The following is a 16,163-nucleotide window of genomic DNA, read 5'->3' as shown; positions in this document are numbered from 1 at the left end:
ATTCCAAACATCCCAAGATTTCGGATGAGAGCTTACCATATTTTCAGTTTGCTTTTAACAGGACTGTTCACGGATCTTCGGGAAGTCACCATTTGAGACTTGTTACGGGTTCTTACCTCCAAGTCCGTTTGATTTAGTAGTCTCTAGTGATGCTACGTCCGACGGCAAAGAAGGGAGCGAAAGACAGAAGGCTCAGCGATTTCTAAAGAATATTGTGCAGATTTACACCACAGTTGAAGCACAGTTGAAGAAGTCACTATCGAAGTACAAGGCGAAGCATGATCAACATCGAGTTCCTTATAACTTTGGCAAATGTGATATGACATAGCTGAAGTTAGGTAAGGAGCAAATAAAGGGACAAGAAAAGAAATTGAAGCCTTTACGATATGGTCCGTTTCAGATTCTTGATCAGATCGATGACAATGCCTTCAAGCTGGATTTGCCACCTTACTTAGGTATGTATTCAGTGGTTAATGCTGAGTACTTGAAGTTATTCGAACCTCCATTGCTGGATGATGAGGATGACGACAAAGTGATCTTGCCGCATGTTGAAGACTTGTGGTTTGATAGAGAGGAGCCACTGAAAGAGGATTGCATATTGGAGCGGAAGGTGACTACGACTAGACATGGGATGAAAGAGTTGTTTGTGGTTGGACATCAATGTCAGGTTTCTAGCAAGGTCAAGTGGTTTAACAAAGAAGGAGGAGCTCGAGAGTCTCCTCAGCTGAAGTTCTAACTTGAACGAGACTTTAAGTTCCTAAAGGGGAGAGCCATGATATGAGTGTATCTTCTCTGCTTTGGGAACTTAACGATTCTCATGGGAGCTAGAAGATAGATGATTCTCATGGTAGCTTGAGAATAGAAACGACGAATGGAAATGACAAAAATCAGGAAATAACAAGTCTGACAAACTGGCTTTGATCGGTCGACTGATGAACAATATCAGTCGACCGATGAACAATATCAGTCGACCGATACACATGCACACTACAGGGTCGAAAACAACCGCTCTGGACAGTTGATCGATCTCACCTATCAGTTGACTGATGGAGACCTATTGGTCGACCAATGGGAGTGCATCGGTCGACCGATAGCGGGTCTGGGCCGAATTTGGATTCCTAGCCTGTTTCGGTTTTAGGGTTTGTATATAACTAAACCCTATTGAGAGCGGATTCTTGCTGGTAAATCTGAGAGTTTAGAGAGAATAGTGAGTTTTTCTTTGTTCTAGAGAGATTGTGAGGAAAGGAATTTGTAATCTATTATTCTTCATAATCTAGAGAAGGTATTTTCCTTCGACATATTGAATTGTTCTTGTGGTTTGCTATTTTCTTCACAAAGACATTTTTGATAATTCCGCGATCAAAGGTGCTCACACGGCTACTCGTATCACCTTGTAACAACTTTCTTTTAGGGGTGAATTCTCCTAGACCCCTTACTAATTCTTGGTCGTAAATAATTTGGATATTGTTTCAGGAAACCTAGCTTTTGAATGAATGGGTTCACTTTTTTAGCTTTCAATTCCTCTTAAGTCTGTGGAAATTGATGCTCCTGTTTATGATCCAATGATAGTCATGCCTGGAAAGAAAGAAAGAAAGAAAGAAAGAAAGAAAGAAAAGTGCATTCCTTATTCCGCTTTCTTTGTAGCATTTTAGTAATCTTTTATTTTGTTTATAAATGGCAGAGCGGTGGGGAGGCTTCTATTGTGGCAGAACTAGTGGAGGTGGAGGAGAATGATACACAAAAAATGCAAACAATACGTGCACCTCCAATCATCACGATCAACAAGTCTGCAGCATATGCACTCTACGAATTAACATACATAAGGGTAAAACCTATTTCACCTTTACTTGTTCATTTACTCTGTTAAATCGGGAAATTTTGCTACTCGTACTGTTTATCGGTCTTCATTCTGTGGATTGCAATTTGAGTTACAACTGTACTAGGCTATTTGTCTTTGTACCTAAGGACTAACTAAAGAATAGCTGTCTTCATGATGTTTGTTGTTCAAGTCTTTAATTTGATATGAGATGGGGATCCTCACATGTGAAAAGGCTGAATACTGGGTGTGGTTATCGAGTAAACAAGAGGGAGGTCTGCTTGATTGATTTAGAGGATGAGGTCACTGCATCCTAGATATTGGGTTTTAAATAGAGGAATCACATTGACATGTTGGTAAATCATTAGTCAACTTGATTAAGATGATTCTATTATATCAACTTGTTAGACTTCCCGTTAGCCTATAAATATGGAAAACATTAATTATCGATGGCTGATTATTATGTTCAATGTGGTTATTAAAAAAATGTGAAATATATCATGTTGAATTAATTCAGATATTATGACAAATCCTAAATGTATTAATGCTTGATCATCTTTGCTTTACAATACATGAGATAGCCTTTTTTTTATAAATCAACATATCTTGACTCTTACAATAATCTGGATTTGGATTTGGATATCTATCATCTAACAAAGATACAATTAGGTTTTGAATTGGATGATGATACTTAATTGTTCGTTCTGTCACTAAGATGATGAAGTTTGATCACTACTGTTGAACCAATGTTTTAACATCTAAATATGAGGATGTTAACAACATAAAAAACAGTTAATAATGCTTGATATGTGTTGATTTGCATAATGCTTGATATGTAGTGTTTTTGCATATGTACCATGTGTATTAGCGCGTTGCATTGTACTTTTAAATCTTGATAGTCTATATTCTCCAATTTCATATTTTACACCTAGTAGGCACATAATTGGTATAGAAGTTTTGGAGTAACATGTTAGTCACAGGTGTACAAAGTTGTTGCATTTTATCTTTGTTGCAGATGTTTTACCTAAACTAATTGGTTGCTATTAACTGATAACCTATGTTTTTATTTCAAAAGTTGTGCATCAGTCTTATATATTGTATCCTAAATGTTATCTTTATTCTTGATACATGAACAAGTACTAACCAATTCTTCAGTACGCATTCTTCAGGATGTATCATACAAACCTATGGAGTTCTATGTTAAAACACGCAAATGTAGATCTGATGCTACTGAAAAAGTTGTTAAATTTTGTGAAAGGTATGGATTACTCATCATCATGTTAGGATTAATGTCATGCTCTTCTTTTCTTTTCTTTTTTTAGTGAACCCATCACAGGTTTGTACTTTATTTCTTTGGTTGGCCTTCTACATCCTACATGATTTGAATAGTTTTGAATTTATTCTCTCTTCTCCCTCCAATTGCTGCATTGAGAAACAGCTGAATCCATTATTATTAAACAGCTGAATGCATTGAGAAATTGGAATCCTTCCATATCTTTTAGGTGCCACATAACTATGGCGTGTTCTTCCATATTTTCTTTTTTGAACTTAAGGATTTTCCCTTGAAAATGTTGACTATTTGGGTGGTTTTTAAAGTTGAGTATCTTCATAAGTTATGCGTTTTACTTATATGATGGCCCTTTTGGTGGGACTTATTGCCCTACTGATGTGTGACTATCATCAAGGCTGATAATAGGAATCCATATCCCAGCAGACTTTGCTTCTGTCATATTCATTTAGTGTTATATGGTAGGAGCACAATTAGTTTTTGTTTGCGTCAAAAGTTGGTTTTGTCATGGAATTCATTATATCTTCGGTCGATTACAATAAATTCAAAAGAAATAGCCTTTTTATAAGACTTCTTTTACACAACAAAATGAAAATTACAACTCTTGAGAAACAAACACAGGATCGTTGTTTGGATCACTGCTTGCGTGGGATCTTTGCCTGTGCCGGGGGTGCGTTAGCCCGTGGACCACCAAATCACAGATTCTGATCGAATCGTGAGGGGTTTATGATTCTGACTTCGTTTATCGAAGTGAGAACTTGAAACGATATCTTATCAAGGTAAGATAATCGTTCTTCTTGAAATCAAGTCAAAGCCTGAATATCAAGGAGTTACCAGAAGCTCGAGTACTCTGCCTTCTCTGCTCTGGAATCAGCCTATGGATGCTCTCTGATCAGCCTTGGATCTCTGCTGGAAGCCCCCTCAAAGAAATCACCTCGGGGGTATTTATAATCTCTGTATGAACAGTGCTCGCGAGACAGCGTTTGCTGTCTCGGCGGGCGAGACAGTGTTTGCTGTCTCGCCCAGCGAGACAGTAAATTTGCTGTCTCGCGAATCGAGAGGGGATTTTGGCTTTGGTCCTAACTGTTTAAAGGTTTGACCAAGATGGGAATTTGAGACGATCCTAACTGTTTAAAGGTTTGATCGTTCAATTTGTGGACCTCTCGTTCATGGAACGAATCGAGAGGGGATTTTGGCTTTGGTCCTAACTGTTTAAAGGTTTGACCAAGATGGGAATTTGAGACGATCCTAACTGTTTAAAGGTTTGATCGTTCAATTTGTGGACCTCTCGTTCATGGAACGAATCGAGAGGGGATTTTGGCTTTGGTCCTAACTGTTTAAAGGTTTGACCAAGATGGGAATTTGAGACGATCCTAACTGTTTAAAGGTTTGATCGTTCAATTTGTGGACCTCTCGTTCATGGAACGAATCGAGAGGGGATTTTGGCTTTGGTCCTAACTGTTTAAAGGTTTGACCAAGATGGGAATTTGAGACGATCCTAACTGTTTAAAGGTTTGATCGTTCAATTTGTGGACCTCTCGTTCATGGAACGAATCGAGAGGGGATTTTGGCTTTGGTCCTAACTGTTTAAAGGTTTGACCAAGATGGGAATTTGAGACGATCCTAACTGTTTAAAGGTTTGATCGTTCAATTTGTGGACCTCTCGTTCATGGAACGAATCGAGAGGGGATTTTGGCTTTGGTCCTAACTGTTTAAAGGTTTGACCAAGATGGGAATTTGAGACGATCCTAACTGTTTAAAGGTTTGATCGTTCAATTTGTGGACCTCTCGTTCATGGAACGAATCGAGAGGGGATTTTGGCTTTGGTCCTAACTGTTTAAAGGTTTGACCAAGATGGGAATTTGAGACGATCCTAACTGTTTAAAGGTTTGATCGTTCAATTTGTGGACCTCTCGTTCATGGAACGAATCGAGAGGGGATTTTGGCTTTGGTCCTAACTGTTTAAAGGTTTGACCAAGATGGGAATTTGAGACGATCCTAACTGTTTAAAGGTTTGATCGTTCAATTTGTGGACCTCTCGTTCATGGAACGAATCGAGAGGGGATTTTGGCTTTGGTCCTAACTGTTTAAAGGTTTGACCAAGATGGGAATTTGAGACGATCCTAACTGTTTAAAGGTTTGATCGTTCAATTTGTGGACCTCTCGTTCATGGAACGAATCGAGAGGGGATTTTGGCTTTGGTCCTAACTGTTTAAAGGTTTGACCAAGATGGGAATTTGAGACGATCCTAACTGTTTAAAGGTTTGATCGTTCAATTTGTGGACCTCTCGTTCATGGAACGAATCGAGAGGGGATTTTGGCTTTGGTCCTAACTGTTTAAAGGTTTGACCAAGATGGGAATTTGAGACGATCCTAACTGTTTAAAGGTTTGATCGTTCAATTTGTGGACCTCTCGTTCATGGAACGAATCGAGAGGGGATTTTGGATTTGGTCCTAACTGTTTAAAGGTTTGACCAAAATGGGAATTTAAGACGATCCTAACTGTTTAAAGGTTTGATCGTTTAATTTGTGGACCTCTCGTTCATGGAACGAATCGAGAGGGGATTTTGGATTTGGTCCTAACTGTTTAAAGGTTTGACCAAAATGGGAATTTAAGACGATCCTAACTGTTTAAAGGTTTGATCGTTCAATTTGTGGACCTCTCGTTCATGGAACGAATCGAGAGGGGATTTTGGCTTTGGTCCTAACTGTTTAAAGGTTTGACCAAAATGGGAATTTAAGACGATCCTAACTGTTTAAAGGTTTGATCGTTTAATTTGTGGACCTCTCGTTCATGGAACGAATCGAGAGGGGATTTTGGCTTTGGTCCTAACTGTTTAAAGGTTTGACCGAGTGGGAATTTTGTGAGGGAAGATTGATCTAAAGAGGTGATCGAATCTCATCTCAGCAAAAGAGTATTCGGAAGTCATAGTAGGAGTTTAGTGTTTATCACTTTATTCATAATGATCGGGGTTATCCCTAAGAATATTACATTTAACATTCTTCCGGGAACTTCCCGTTACATGAATTATCCACCCCCAGCTTTCTTTGCAAAACTGGGTGTAACGAGGAGTACGTTATCCTCAGTCGCATGTTCGGGTTATCCTTAAGAATATAAGATTCTCCAGGAACTTCCCGTTACATAAATCATCCACCCCCAGCTTCCTTTGCGAAACCGGGTTTAACATTGTACTCAGTTGGATGACCGAGGAGCAGTTTATACTCATACACTCTTTGGAGTGTGGGGAAACAGTTTATACTCGTGCACCCATTGGAGTTATATGGTCGTCTTTACTCGACTTCTTTCGCCGTTATGACGCCGGAGTCAATTAAGGCTTGGATTTTGTTTTTGAGTCCGAAGCAAATTTCGGTGGGATGAAGAACCCTTCTGTGGTACGCACAGTAGTTTGGATCCGTAATCCTCTTAGCTCCATCCTGATCTTTAATAGGTGGTAGCTCGATTTTGTCATTAGCGAGGAGGTATTCCAATATGGTTGGAGCTTCATCATCTTCAAAAGAATATTCCTTTTGAAAACTCGGATTGAGAGTTGCATTCTCAATGATTGCAGATGTCATTGGTTGGCCTCTCTCAGCTTTCTTTCTTTTAAGAAAGTGCTCAGCTTGTTCACCCCGAGATTTTAACTCCTTCCAAGTTGTGGATGGCACGACCCCCAGAGCTTCCAGGACATCGATGGAGAGGTTATTGTGGCATGTTTGCAGGATAAACTCCTCTGTAGACATCGATGGAGAGGTTATTGTGGCATGTTTGCAGGATGAACTCCTCTGTAATAGGATCTCTACAATTCATTGCCTTGTTACGGAAACGCTTGACAAAATCGTCGACTGACTCTCCGTCTTTTTGCTTCTCATCCAAAAGGGTTCCGATTGATACTTCGGTGTCATCATCGAAGAAATTACTGAGGAACAAACTTTCCATGTCATCCCAGCAATTGACGCTTCCTGGCTTGAGCCGTCGGTACCAATCGAAGGCGGGCCCACGAAGGGTGCCAACGAATGACCGGACCATTAAAGCCTCGTTTCCAGAGATCATGCTCAAATGAGACTTGAAATAAATCAAGTGTTGAATCGGCGAATGAACTTCGTCGGATACAGTATTTAATCCCATTCTCTTGGATAGGGACATGGAATACCCGTCCTCTTCACTTCTTGAGCCGTCATCAAAGCGTTGACTTTGTTTTTAAGCTCTTTCATTTTCCCGTCATCGTCTATGTCTTCATTCGAATGACGTTGAGGAGAATGAGTTAGACCACCCCCTGTAAGAGGTGCCATTGAACCACTCCCAATATCGTTATTGGGAGAATGTGTTAAACCAGTTATTGGGAGGATGTGCTAAACCACCCCCAGCGGTATTGCTATTGGGAGGTGTATCAGCCATAATGACTTCATCCACTTCTGGATCACTGTCATCCACAACTTTCTGAGTGTGGCGGCTGGATTCAGTTCTTTGACTGGACTCAGGGGGTTGAGACCGCTGAGCTAGCAATTCTCTCATTTGTTGGATGGCTAACTCCATTTCTGTCTTCACTTCAGCTCTAATTTCTTCACGTTGTTTGGCTAGAGCTTCCTGAAGTATTTGAGTGAACTGATCAGCAGTGATTGTGAATACTTCTCTGATTTGTCCTGTGCTAGACATTGTATCATCAGAAGCGATTGCAGAATAAGTGTCCGAGAATTCATCCTCCGAGGACATTCCTTCTTGCATTCTCTTGTAGTCTCTGCGTCTGATAGCTCCTAATTGGAGTCGAGACATCCTTTGAGCAATTCTTGGATTGACTTTTCCTTTCGGGGAAAAGTCGGGATTTGAGTCACTTGAATGCTGTTTAGACTTTCTTCTATCAGCCACGTTGATGGTGACTTCAGGGAATTCATCATTTTGGACAGCTGCTCTTCTTTTGCGGAAATGTCTCGGCTTAGGTTTCGATAATACAGAGACTTTTCGTGGGATGACTTCTCGTTTGAAACAGTCACATTCTGATAATGCTGTTTTAACGAGTCGCGCACAGGAACAACGAGAGTTTATCTCTCGAATAACTCTCTTTCGAAAATTATTCACAACTTCAACTTGATAATACGATTCATCGGTATGATTGCCAAAAAATCGTATCGTCTGTTGGTATGATCTCCCAGGTATGACGATATCATTTGGTGAATGCGTCTTCTTCTGGGGGTATAAAACCTTGTTGGCATTCTCAGGACAATTTATTTTTGTCTTTAAGCGATCCAAGGTTATGTCGGGAGTCGCACGTTTAGAACCACCCCCTTGTGGGTATGGAGTCTTAACGGGCTCCGAATGCTGATTTTGCATAAGTCCAGACTTTGGAATCCAAACTTGACGAAGTTTTGGTGATTCTTTGGTCACCATTTCCTTTCTCTTTTCTCGTCTTTGTTGTGAGAGAGCATGGGCATTAGCAGCTTTTGCACGACGTTTTTGTATACGTTCTTTGAGGGTCGAACGAGTCTTTTTGACAATAGTCCATTCATCCGTCGTTGTTTTAGCAGAGATACGAGTGATTGGTTGTTGAGACAACTGAACCACTCGATGTCTCCTCGACTCTAGGTCCGCGTGGTAACGAACCCCGTCGGTTTGTTCCAAGGCTTTAGCCATTTGGCGAGCACAGCGTTGGCGTTGTCTCTGACGAGCTCTTTTCGTCAATGCCGGCGGGCTTTGATTCGATGACTCTTTAACTAGATAAGAGCCATTGTGAGCAGAAGTATTGCGAGTGAAATTCTCAGCAACAATCAAGCGAGAGTCTTCATTTTGTGCCTTCTTTGGCATGCAACTCTTCCTCAATTGTGAGATCCTCTTGTACTTGCGAGATACTGAAGATCTTGAAGAGGATGATGAGAAATATTCCTCAAACTTGGTTTGGTCGAATTCGTATTCGACCATGGATTCAACTGGAATCTTGATCGGCTGCGACACGACGGTCTCGGCAGCGAGACCGTTGGCTCCCACTGTGGTCGCCAGCTTGTTTGGGTCAAAAGTTGGTTTTGTCATGGAATTCATTATATCTTCGGTCGATTACAATAAATTCAAAGAAAACAGCCTTTTTATAAGACTCTTTTACACAACAAAAAGAAAATTACAACTCTTGAGAAAATAAACGCAGGATCGTTGTTTGGATCACTGCTTTCGTGGGATCTTTGCCTGTGCCGGGAGCGCTTTGACTCGTGGACCACCAAATCACAGATTCTGATTGAACCGTGAGGGGTTTAATGATTCTTCCTTCGTTTATCGAAGTAAGAATTTGAAGCGAATATCTTATCGATGTAAGATGTTCACTCTTCCAAAGATCAAGTCTGAGCTTAGATCTCTAGGACTCGCTAGAAGCTTCTTGAGGATGTTTGTGAAGAAGGAAGACTCTCTCTCTTGCTCTAATTCACCAAAACTCAAGGCTCTCTGCTCTAATCTCTCTGGAAAATGCTCAGCCCCTGTCAATGATGGCTATAGGGGGGTATTTATAGCCTCCTTAGACGATAACTGAAGAAATAGCTGGTCAATAACTGTCTCTTTAGGCGCGGCAGCTGATGCTGTCGCGGCTAAAGGGCGCGACAGTCGACACTGTCGCGGCCAAAGAGCGCGGCAGTCGACACTGCCGCGGCTAAAGGGGCAGTTACACCCACGTTCATACGTGTTTGAAACAGTTCTCCCACGACCTTTAACCACCTTTTTCGTGGTTTAACTGCTTTTCCACATCAGCACACGTTCTATTTCTGATACTCCGCCACGTGGACTTTAAATAATCATCAGATAACTGTATTATAACTGCTGTAGCATCCTGCTTTAACTGCCGCGGCACCATAGGTTGCAGCGGTTAAGCCGCGACACCATAGGCTGCCGCGCCTTAGCCGCGGCACCTTGGTCTGCCGCGCCTTAGCCGCGGCACCTTGGTCTGCCGCGCCATAGCCGCGGCACCATGTCCTGCCGCGCCGCCATATGTTGCTTGATGACGTGTATATTGTTCTTCTATATCGTCTTGAGTGGTGTTTGAATGTCTGTAAGCATTTTTTGACGCCTACATGTAGTTATTCATTTCTATCGATAATTATAACCTTATTGGAGGAATTCACAATTCATGCACTCTGTTTTTGCAGTATTAGAGGTTATTATGTATATGCTTGTTTTTTGCTAGTTAGTTATTACAAATCTAACTCATTTTTTGTATTATTACATTGACGAATTGGTGAACCATTCGCTAATATTCTAATTCAATCGTTTTTCGGTGAATGGTTTCTGTAAATCTTCTTATGGATAAGTTATTCACAAAATATCAACTATTCATGGATCTTATGAAGCGTCACTATTTATGTTGGAAGCTTGGTTTTTTGCTAGTATGTAGTGAAACACAGCACATGTTCTTTCTACCTACTTTTTCTTTTACTAGTTACTGCAAAAATCTAGCTCATTTTTTGTATTATTACATTGACATATTGGTGAATCATTCACTAATATTCTCATTCAACTGTTTTTCGGGGCATGGTTTCTGTAAATCTTCTTATGAATAAACTATTCACAAAATATCAGCTATTCGTGGATCTTATGAAGCATTACTCTTTATGTATATTGGAAGCTAAGGAAAAAAAATAGTACTATCTATCAGTGTCAATAAAGCATTCAGAATTTATTTGTATAGCGTGACCTATTTTTTCCATAACATTCTATTCATTAGTTGAGGTTGCTGTTGGTTGTAATTCTACTGAAATTTTCCTGCCGTAACATGTATTGAGTTTTACATCATTACAATATATCGTCTTCCAGTCTAGATGTTCTGGTAGATTCTTGGATGTTTAGACATTCAATATCTAAGTCATGAATCATGTACTGAATGCTAAGTAGAAATTACCTATGCTGTTTGATTCTTCTGGTGCTTTCTATGAAATTTTCTCAAGCAATTAACTTCTTGCAGAACCGGCTGCTTGCAATGAACTATATAAATGAGGGCTCTGATGATAAGCTTTTTGAGGCTCACAGGTATTTCTAACTCTTTACAAAGTATATATGCTTTCACAGGATTCCCATTCTGTTCGGTACCTGTTTATGGATATTTCTATAATATGAGATTATCAGTGTATTTAGAAGTCAATTTTCGATAATAGTTGGTTTTTATTCCAAACCTGGTAAGATTCAATCTAGGAGTTAGCTTTTATGTTTGAACTTTTTAAGCTTCATTTTAGATGAATCAACTCTGTTTGATTTTGACTATAGAAGAGGTGATACTTTTCGATCTCATTGAGCGCTTCTATTGTTTTGCTGCCCATCTATTGTGACAGGTTTATGCCACACGATTGCTTTGTCAAGTTAATGAATGTTATTGAATGCCTTGGGAATTAGAAATATTTGTCGAACTGTTCTTCAAATTCGTTGGTCCAAAAGAAATCTGATGAGAGCCTGATAAAATTTATATTGTAGTTAATGCATTATGATTCATTGTTGCTCTGCCGTGTCATATTTAAAAGGATGGAAAACCTGTTTTATAGATGCTTTGCAAATGAGAACTTTTTTTTGCCATTGCAAATTTCCTTGGTTCATTAAGATCGGAGTGTCAATGTTATGGATATCCTCTCTGTTTTTTTGTCTCTTTTTGTGTAGCTGTATTGTGAATTTTTTTATGTTCCACGAAGTTCCTGTATTGAAAGATGCATATATGGTACTTTTGATCAAATTATCTTTGTTGGAAACAAATGTAGAACCATGTCTTTTTAGATGGAATATCTGATTTCTTGCTAAAATTTTCTTATTGAAGTACCATCCGAATGAAATCTGCATGCAATAGACACGAGTGTTATATAGCAGCCTGTTAATAATTTATTTTGATAATTCTGCAACTTCATTATTACTTGTTTAGTTGTTTACAAGTTCAGTGCTGTCATTTTGACTTCAACACGGAGTGAACATATAAAACTACTTCATTTTTATAGCATGCCTGTTAATCATGAAAATGATTATGAGTTTTGTATACCACACCTGTTAATCATTTTTATTGGTAATTCTGCAACTTCAGTATTTAGTTGTTTACAAGTTCAGTTCTGTACTTTTAATTTCAACAGGGAATGAGCACATAAAACTACTTCAGTTAGTGGTACAAATTCATAGTAGTTTGACTGACTGATGTTTAATTGTTCCTCAGGGAATGGGGAATGCGATTTATGAAGCTATACCCTCAATATACCAGTTGGGATAATCCTAAAGATATGGAACGCCCATTAGTAATTGGATATGTGTCACCTGATTATATTACTCACTCTGTATCATATTTCATTGAAGCACCTCTCTTTTTCCATGATTACACAAATTACAAGGTGATTGTGTACTCTGGTGTTGTAAAGGTATGGTTATTTCTCTCATGCACAAGTGTCACCACTTAGTTAACTTGAAGTCTTTTTTCAAGTATCTTGAAGTCTTTTTTCAAGTAATTTACAACACGTCTTTAAGTCAAGTTTATGGGGGCTGTATGATATGTAAACCAATCAATTTTTCTACTTCTACTTTTTTTTTTCTTTCAATCATTTTCAGTAAATTATAAAGTCTCTGTCCTTTACGCTTAAACATAGTTAGTGTCCTTGTGTTTTACTGTGATATTGTAGGCAGATGCCAAAACCCATAAATTCAAGGACAGGGTGCTGAAAAAAGGAGGGCTATGGAGGGATATATATGGGATTGATGAGAAGAAGGTTGCTAGCATGGTTAGGGAGGATAAAGTTGACATACTGGTGGAGCTTACTGGTCACACTGCAAATAACAAGCTAGGGATGATGGCCTGCAGGCCTGCTCCCATCCAGGTACTGCCCTTATTTAAATTCACATCTGTATCACCTTCTCTGCGTTTTTGTTCCTCTTGATATTTTTAAAATTTATAAATTTAGCATCCTTGTCATTTATCATGTTTCCTGGAATTGCTTGAGTCGCTTTGTTTTTTACATACATCCATGTAAAACATGCTCCTTAATGACCTTCACCTCCACAGTTCTTATTTACACTCATACCCCTTGAAACCTCCAGTCTTGTGGCCTAAACACTGTCTGCGAGTAAACTCAACTAGAAAGTGGCAGTAAACTGCCAAATTTTGCTGAGATACAACAGGATATAGGTTGTTCTTCTATTAAAGAGCATCCTTTTATTTTCATGGATATTTCTACTGTGAAGCTATATTAATGTCAGTCATATATTGGAGATGACACTTTTTGTTGCGTACTTGCCATTCCTTTTGTACCTTTTATCATTTTTATCTTCATGTCTATCATGTTGCTTCCATGTCTGCATGCCAACTTGTGCTTCTTAGCTTATTTCCTCATGTTAAAATGAACTAAGACTGAAGATCCGCATGTAATTATTTCCAATAACTACTTTTAACAATGATAATTTTCTTTATGAATTTTGCCTCTCATAGTTACTTTTTCTCCCACTATGCTTTCTTAGGCAACATGGATTGGTTACCCAAATACAACCGGTCTGCCAACAATTGATTATAGAATCACAGATGCACTGGCTGATCCCCTTGACACAAAGCAGAAGTGAGTTGAACTTTTGAGATTTGATTTTAAATTGTATAGATAGAGATATTCTGACTAATTGTGGCTGCAGGCATGTTGAGGAGTTGGTTCGTTTGCCTAAATGTTTTCTCTGTTATACGCCTTCGCCGGATGCTGGTCCTGTTTGTCCCACACCAGCTCTTTCTAATGGTTTTATTACTTTTGGGAGCTTCAATAATTTGGCAAAGGTAGTGTTATTATTGAATGTCTCTTTTAAAAATGTTTAGCTAAACTGAATTACAGCTTTGCGTTGTTCATCTTTTTTTTTCTGGCAGATAACGCCAAAAGTATTAAAAGTTTGGGCAAGGATATTATGTGCTGTTCCTAACTCCCGGCTTGTTGTCAAGTGTAAGCCTTTCTGTTCTGATAGTGTAAGACAGAGATTTCTTTCAATTTTGGAGCAATTAGGACTGGAGCCGCTACGTGTTGATCTTCTGCCTCTAATTCTTCTCAACCATGACCATATGCAAGCATATTCACTAATGGATATCAGGTAGATAGCTGAATCTTTTTTTTTTGTCCCCATCAACTGTCTCGTGTTCTTCATGCTTTAACTATTTGTCATTCTTTTAGTATTTGTGTTGTACCTTTTAACATCTATGGAACTTTTACTATATATCGATGTCTTTTCCGATATATTTATTATTTTGGTCTTCTTCAGTATAATAAAGAGTTCTGTTGGTCTGGCATTTTATGGGTTTTATAGGATCCAAACTAGTAAATTGGTTAGTTTTTAAAGTTTTGTCTATTTGATACTGACTTTTTTTCCATATCAAGATGGTCATTGTTTATCAATGCCTCTTTCGATAGATGTATTATTTTGGTCATCTTCAGGATATCAGACAGTTCCTTCTTTTGGTCTGGCGTTGTGGGTTTTAGAGGATTTAGTCTAGTAAGTTGGTTATGTTTTTTAGTTGTCTATTTCATACTGATGCTTGTTTACCACATGAAGTGGTCATCTGAAATCTACTCGTGGAACATTTTACCTTTATTTTGGAAAGCTGATGTGATTTTTTAACCTCCTACACCATATGATATAGTGGAAGCAGCGTAGGGCCTGATAAAAGTGAGATCCAAGGTTCTGTAATAAGGAGCAAAATGTCCTTTCTTTCTGTATATTTCTTCAGCGCCATCATTTGTCATGCAAACCTATCGTATCTTTAAGATATATATGCAGGCTCTTGATCTTCCCTCTCTATATTGTGAAACTTTTCTTTGTGACATACCATGAGTTGCTTCAAGTTTTTAACTATATTTAGTTATTTACCCATATTTTTAATATTCATGATCTTTTTATGTTATCATGAAAATATTTATATCACATGTTGTACATCTTGAATCATAATTTTCTTCCCTACAACACTGCAAGCGATGATGCACAGAGATTATTATGGTTATAATTATTATAAAGTGAATAGAGACATGATCATGTTAGTAAAATGTTCTCCATTGCTGTTTAGTTCTCTTTTACACTTTGGGTAAATTTTTCATCATGATATTATAAAACTCAGTACAGGTTCCATGGTATTACTGGGACAGTGCATTGTGATTGTTAGGCACTGTTCTCAGTTTTCTTTTTCTACATGATTTCTCCTACATGTTATTTCATTCTGTAGTTGCTTCTTTTTCCTCCTGAAAATGATCGTTCCTTTGTAGCTTGGATACATTTCCGTATGCGGGAACTACTACTACATGTGAATCACTGTATATGGGAGTTCCATGTGTCACTATGGCCGGATCGGTGCATGCACATAATGTTGGTGTTAGCCTTCTCAAGAATGTTGGTAAGTCACCTCAGTGAGGAATCTCAGTTTTGCTCATATTTTAGTGGCTGTCACGTTTTTTCAGTTTGGTAAAATTTCCAAATATCATGAAGATTTTTGCAACAACACCAAGACTGTTATTTCAATGGTCTGTTCACCATTCATCACCCTTTGGTTATTTATAATCTTATTCTGCTTTTGGAACTTTATTCTTCAGTTTCCTTGTCACCTAATATTCAACAGCATCTAGCCATTGGTTGTGATTTTCCGATATCTACTGAATGCGTGCCACATGGGCGCATGGAATTTACATGTACCACCTTTATAATCAGAGAGAGAATTTATTTTCCAAGAAATGGATCAATTTGACTTCGTTTCTTATTTAGTCTCTTACAGGAGCATTTTTTGTTTCCACAAAGGAGAGTAATCTTTGCATTTCGTTTTTGGCAAATCATTTTTGATATTTAACTATCTAAAAGGATAACCATAGTTTATTGAGTTTTAACACTTTCATTAAAAGTTACTTATTTCACCTTACCTTTTATATATTTCATGTTTTATATTGTGATTTCAAGTTATCTTCCAGCTACACCCTTCTGTCGACTTTTCTGATGACAAATGGGTTATTAAGTTTTAAATTAATCATTGAGGCAATCATTGTTTCTACACACTCTTTTTCTGTTTTATGTGAGTTTATTATTGTTTTTATTTGGGGTTTGTTTTTTTTTTTTTTTTGTTTTTTTGT

The 16,163-nt window shown here is 38.4% G+C and overlaps 1 protein-coding gene across 2 annotated transcripts in view; it reads left to right on the top strand.

Annotated features, from left to right (window-relative positions):
- Positions 1,688 to 16,163, top strand: part of LOC109822841 (protein HAPLESS 2) — a 45,579-nt gene continuing 31,103 nt past the window's right edge. The window contains exons 1-2 of one of the 2 annotated variants that reach the window (XM_020389102.1): positions 1,688 to 1,825; positions 2,986 to 3,074. In XM_020389102.1, the coding sequence (XP_020244691.1) occupies positions 1,745 to 1,825; positions 2,986 to 3,074 (170 nt within the window). In that variant the 5' untranslated portion in view covers positions 1,688 to 1,744. Of the gene's footprint in view, positions 1,826 to 2,971; positions 3,075 to 16,163 lie in introns of both variants that reach the window. The other variant, XM_020389100.1, reaches the window with a different exon arrangement.

The sequence above is a fragment of the Asparagus officinalis genome, chromosome 8 (genome assembly GCF_001876935.1).
Source record: "Asparagus officinalis chromosome 8, Aspof.V1, whole genome shotgun sequence".
NCBI classification, from domain to species: Eukaryota; Viridiplantae; Streptophyta; class Magnoliopsida; order Asparagales; family Asparagaceae; genus Asparagus; species Asparagus officinalis.
This window is presented reverse-complemented; position numbering and strand designations above follow the sequence as displayed.